The sequence below is a fragment of the Carassius carassius genome, chromosome 8 (genome assembly GCF_963082965.1).
Source record: "Carassius carassius chromosome 8, fCarCar2.1, whole genome shotgun sequence".
In the NCBI taxonomy this organism is placed as follows: domain Eukaryota; kingdom Metazoa; phylum Chordata; class Actinopteri; order Cypriniformes; family Cyprinidae; genus Carassius; species Carassius carassius.
The window spans coordinates 24,040,895-24,047,212 of NC_081762.1; the positions used below are offsets into that span (position 1 = coordinate 24,040,895).

The following is a 6,318-nucleotide window of genomic DNA, read 5'->3' on the forward strand; positions in this document are numbered from 1 at the left end:
AAGGGCAGTACGTGTGGAGCATTGATGTTATATTTGCTTGAATGAGTTGAAGAAGCAGCTTTTATCATACGTGCGTAAGACATGAGGTCATTTAAGCAGCACATTTTATTTTTATGTGGCGTAGCAGTGAGTATCCTTCTCTCAATAACTTATTCACGTGTTTTAAGGACTCTGACGCCTTCATTTGCTTTGAATAGTAATAAACCTGCTTTACAACATACAGGTAAGACAAAGGCTTTTCTCTCTACTCTTACATGTGTAATCAGCTACAACCAAAGTAAATAAAACAGAAGGAGAAAGGGGACAGAAGATGGAAATAGCATACTAATGTATACTCTTAATATTACTGCGGTATGTAGCATTTACTGCTCAGAATATGCACATTTATGTATAGAATAGAATATCTATGATCTACTACACTTAAGTCAAATCGAATAAGCTTCATTTATATAGCACTTTATATTATACAGATTGTTTTAAAGCAGCTTTCACAGTGATGAACAAGATCACTAAAAATAATGATTCATTGTTGCAAATAGATTTCAGTTGTAAAGACAATAGTAAATTGTTTTAAACTACTTTTATTACTTGTTATAGACTTAAAATATAAATAAAAAAGTAGTAATGTAATTTCATAAATCTATTGTTTTTGAAATATGGTTAAAGTGCACTGCTAAGTGTACTGACAAGCAGTAAAGCTGTAATATTTTTGTATTGATGCTTGCATGTGATGTATTTAAATTATTTGTAATTAAACATTTAAAACAATGAAGTTGCAATTTATGATATATTAATAAAGTACTTTACATGTGCTTTAGTGTGTTAATCAACACATCAAAATAAGTGTACTTCTTTAAAGCACTATTAAAACATAATGATTTAAAATGTACATTAAAGTAAAACTTTTACTTTGGCATTATTACATGTTTTAAAGGTGTATGTAAGTGTTAATAAGCTTTTATTCAATTTATATTATCTGCAAGTACAGTTTTTTGAAAATTTGACACATCAAGTGCACATTCAATTCAGTTATGCACATTCCTTCATCAGAAGAATTATTCAACTTGTTAATTAGCATTTTTAATTACATTTGCACAAACAAACATGTTTTAACATTTGAATAATGTGTAAAAAAATATATATATATTATTAAAATATGATACAGCTTTCATTCACATCAAGGGGGCGTAATGCATTATGTTATACAGTGCCTTAGTGCTCTGTAGTATACCTGCATACTTCGATAAATTTACTAAGTCACCCAAAGTATTCCTTGCATGCTGTGTGCATACTACACACAGTTCATAATGCTAAAATAGCATGATTTATTAGGTCGCTTAATGGCCAGTCTCTTTCTGTTTCTAAGCTTAACTCTAATATTCTTACAGCTGAGAGCAGAAGAACCGCGCTGGAGTTCAGTCAGAAGGTCAGAGTGTTGTGCTGGGTAATGACACAGCCCAAACACCTGAAGTCCAGAACCCAACATATTCGTGCCACATGGGGCAAACGCTGCAACATCGTTCTGTACATGAGCTCGGAGGCGTCAGATTTCCCCACGGTAGGGCTCAACGTGTCAGAAGGACGCAGTCAACTCTACTGGAAGACCATACGGGCCTTCCAGCACATCCACACGCACCATCTGGACCATGCTGATTGGTTCCTCAAAGCTGATGATGACACGTTTGTGGTCCTTGAGAATTTGCGCTACGGTTTGTCCAAGCACAACGCAGAGGAGCCGCTGTATTTTGGACGTAGGTACACACCATTCATCGCACAGGGCTACATGAGCGGAGGAGCTGGTTATGTGCTTAGTAAGGAAGCCTTGAGGAGATTCGTGAAGGGCTTTGCTGATGGTCTTTGCACACACAACACGGAAACTGAGGATGTTGGTTTGGGAAAATGCATGGAGACAATGAAAGTTCAGATGGGTGATTCCAGGGACGTTTTGGGGAGACAAACCTTTCATCCATACCCTCCAGATTATTACCTGCCCAGACAGACACGCAGACCACGACCCTGGTACCTCCTCTATGAGCATTACCAACCGGTTGAGGTAAGAATGAGATGTTTGAGGGGGAATGAGGCTGGAATTACCTAGGCTTTTGCCCCAATTTATAGTCTGCAGGAGTCAATGCTAGTCTGCCAATTTTACGCAGTCAGAGTTTACATATTTTACAGAAGATCGTGTAGTGTATGATGGCCACATACTTAACCAAAAAATAAAAACTTGCTGAAATTTGAATCACACTCATTCCATCCAAAATGTATATGAGTTTGTTTGTTCATGGGAATAGATTTGGAGAAGTAGCATTACATCACTTGCACATCAATGGATCCTCTGCAGTGAATGGGTGCTGTCAAAAAAAAAAAAAAATATGTGCCCTATAGTTTATGACTGTCATTACCAATCAAAATGCATGTTTATTTAAAATGCAGTGTGTGGATTTTTTACATGGTCCAACCCGATCTCACAGCAATTTGAACATATTTTACTAGGTTGCTAATTCATACGGATTCGTACGAATGTCCACACCTAATCCCGCCCCTAAACCTACCCTCACAGAAATCATGCAAAATCATGATTTACAGTGCATATGCATTTTATGACCATGTTCATTCTCTGGGATCACAGTCAAAATCACATGATCACATGCTACATATCGTCATTTAACACATTCATCTACCAACTGAGCTATACGAATCCCAAACTATGACACAGTAAAAGAATACAAAGCATTAATACTAAAGTGTCCTGTTGCTGATATCGGCGCAATTGTAGTATACGCTTTGATGGGTCATATTTCAGGGATTTTGATAAACTACCTATACAGGCATATTGGTTGGAGGACATGTTGAAAACAAAACAAAACAAAACAAACTATGAATAAAGGCCTCCTGTACCAAATCAAGAAAAATATCCATATTTAAAATGTTATAAACACTTTTCTTTCACTTCTGCTAACTGTCGTAGGCATTTGCGTAGCGCTCACCGGTGATTAGTGACAAATGCAGAGGCACGATGGAAAGAGAGCAAAATGTTGGTCACAAATTAGAAGCACAAAATGTCAGAGCAATTCCATGTAAGCCAAGAGGAGACTGGTTTTCCTTTGGTAAAGTAAGAAAACTTAGCATTCTTTGCTCCTGTAAACAAACTTTAGTTTTTCGCAAGACTCATACGCCATCCGGCAGAAAGGCAGTCTCTCGCGTATGACAGTCAGCGGAAGCGGATTTTTTTTTTTACGCATTGATTTGCTACAGGTGGCCTTTATTCATCCCCCGGAGCTGTGTTAGGTGCATTTTATTATGGATGCGTGAGCTTTATTTGACTACTTTTGGACTGTTGAACAAAAACACATGCTAATGCAATTATAATTATTTAATATACTTTAAATCCAATTCAATTCGTCCGAAAGAAGAAGGTCATATACAGTAAAACATGAGCTCATTTTTTGGGTGAACAAACCCTTTAAAGTAACTTAGAGGTCACCCTCAAGTCCTCAGTGCACACATGCTAATACTGTGAACAGCTTATCGGCTCCAAGTCTCGAGTCCAAGGACCTGGAAATGGTAACTTGTAATATCAGACTTATCAAGCGGATACTAGTAGATGTGAGTTTTCTAAGTAAGACATGTTCCTGAATAAACATACTTTGTTGATCCTGAAACAACATCCTTGATCTGTTAAATGATCTTGAGCTGAAACTTCGCAGACACATTCTGGAGATACCCGAGTCACATTGTAAGAAGGAGCATATTAACATATTAACAACAACGCTCTCTAACAACTGTTTTGTTAATTGCAGTGTTGTTTAACAAGGATGTTGATCCAGGAACATACATGGTACATTTGGTAATTCTATATTCTACATCTTATCTAATGATGTTTACTTTTGCATGGTTGCTCCATTCAAAGTGGCGTATATGTCAGTATATAGCACAAGGCTATTATTTACAGAAAAATAAATAAGGTTACCTTTAAACCCCCTTGGAACGAAAATCTGCCTTTTTCACATAAACTGGGTTATGAACAATCAGTCTGATGAAAATATAGCCAGAATACAGTAAAAACAAATCCAATGTATATCCAGTTTCAGTAAAGATTTAGGTCTAGATAGTCTCTAAAAGAGAGAAGCATGAAATAGATTAAGATATTTAACCCTTTTTAAACACTTCTTTTCAGATGGAAATCAATTGATTGATCCTTATGTTAAATACTTTGTTCTTTTCTTGTGTTTTTAGGGCCCTGGATGCTGTTCAGATTTAGCCATCTCTTTCCACTACATAGACGCAGTGCAAATGCACACTTTAGAGTACTACACCTATCATTTACGCCCATATGGATATAAACACAGATTTCAGCCAGATTAACACTTAAATAATAGAAATAACATCTAAGCTAACAATAAAACAGCTTTCAAAATGTAATCTTTATGAGTGAAATTTATTGATACATGTAGACTTCACTGTACCATTAAATGTAAATCACGTAATATTTATTGTTCTATACAATATTAAGACAGGTTTTATAAAAAGTTACAGACTAACAACTTTATTGTCCGAAACATTAATAACATAAGCTTTGGAAACACAGTGGTTTGCTTCATCATAGTCCAAATGTAAAAATACAAGTAAAACAAGAAAAGCGTTGGTTAATCCAGACTTTGGGTGTCAAATAATTGATGGAAATTATGTTAATCATACAATACAATACAAATTTAACATACAATAAGAGTTTAACACAGATTTTTAATGTTAGGCTTTTAGCATTTTAAGTACACAAACACTCAAAAGAATCGATATGTGATTGACACACATAAATGATTTTGTCATGATCCGTGCTAGAAGTAGGCTGATGCTATCTTGTACACAGTATTAGTCATTTTGTGCAGTGCTTTTTTACAGTATAAAGCAGGGACATATTGTTAGCTTCTCAACATTAGCTCTGGTTGAAATTAAAATACATTTCTATAATATTAAAATACATTTAAAATATGTATATGTATTGAATCTATTATTTTATAAAAACAAGGGGTGTACCAGCACGAGCATCGGGAGTGGTGTTCAAGGAAAAAATGAAAATTTACTGAACATTTCAGTCAATCCAAGATGTAGATGAGTTTTCTTCATCTGAACAGATTTGGAGAAATGTAGCATTACATCACTTGCTCACCAGTGGATCCTCTGCAGTGAATGGGTGCCGTCAGAATGAGAGTCCTAACATCTGATAAAAACATCACAATAATTCACAAGTAATTCACACCACTCCAGTCCATTAGTTAAAATCTTGTGAAGAGAAAAAGTTCAAACTACTGCTTAAGTATGGAAGCATATGGGTAGGATTATTCAATTTGGGATGTAATATTCAAAATGACAATGCATTTCTGTATTTACATTTACATTTTCCAATACATTTGTGCAACGTTTGGAGCAAAATGAAAATGAAAATTAAATTACATAATTTTAATTTGCCATTTCATACACCAGTTTTAATATGTAAAATGAATACTAATGGTAATGCTTTATAAGTTGCAAAATTAAAATGAAAATGTATTACAGACATGATAAGATATGTATAACATGTTCAAGCAAAAACTGTGGCAAAATTATCATTTAAATGCTATTTTTCTTAAATGCATTAACACTCACAGTCAAGACACTTACGATTGCATTTTCATTCAGTGTCCCGCAATGAATGTAGCAAAATTCAATGTGCACATTGAAAATGCATTCTGAGCCGATCACGTGTCCGCCCCCTCCCGCCATGTCAATCACTGCGTGAACAAGGCGGGGCTTGCAGAAGGTCAGATACTCAAATCTCAAGAAGAGGATTCAAGTGAGAGAACATGGACAAGACAGTTGGTCTGTGTACGTTTTGATCATTTCAGTTTATGGCTTCAATATTTCATGCGCACTTGTGGGCGGAGCTGAAATGCTGCTTTCATCTGATTGGTCGAATCGCTCCAGCTTCAACTCAGTCTTTTCATTCTTTCAGGCAGAATAAGAGTCAGTGCGAGTGAAGCACTGTAATGTCTGAAAAAACTCACTGTTAATTAGCATAATATTTGAATCAGATGTAGCTGGGCACATAAGTCGTGCTGCTGCGACCTGCAAATTATTTCTAGGTTGTAGTATTGTATGAATATTGTCCCACTGATAAAAACAGTGCAAATAGTGCAAATTCGACCAATCAGATGAAAGCAGCGTTTCAGCTCCGCCCACAAGTGCGAATGAAATATTGAAGCCATAAACTGAAATGATCAAAACGTACACAGACCAACTGTCTTGTCCATGTTCTCTCACTTGAATCCTCTTCTTGAG

General features: G+C 35.8%; 1 protein-coding gene and 1 long non-coding RNA gene across 2 annotated transcripts in view; one reads left to right on the forward strand and one right to left on the reverse strand.

The window, feature by feature from the left end:
- Nucleotides 1–25: 25 nt before the first annotated feature.
- Nucleotides 26–4,400, forward strand: c1galt1a (core 1 synthase, glycoprotein-N-acetylgalactosamine 3-beta-galactosyltransferase 1a). Its single transcript, XM_059556739.1, has 3 exons — nt 26–223; nt 1,389–2,053; nt 4,240–4,400. The coding sequence occupies exons 1-3, from the start codon at nt 82–84 to the stop codon at nt 4,366–4,368; spliced, it is 936 nt and encodes a 311-aa protein (XP_059412722.1). The 5' UTR covers nt 26–81; the 3' UTR covers nt 4,369–4,400.
- Nucleotides 4,401–4,533: 133 nt separating this feature from the next.
- Nucleotides 4,534–6,318, reverse strand: part of LOC132145605 (uncharacterized) — a 52,975-nt gene continuing 51,190 nt past the window's right edge. The window contains exon 2 of the long non-coding RNA XR_009434491.1: nt 4,534–5,181. This is a non-coding gene — a long non-coding RNA (uncharacterized LOC132145605). The remainder of the gene's footprint in view (nt 5,182–6,318) is intronic.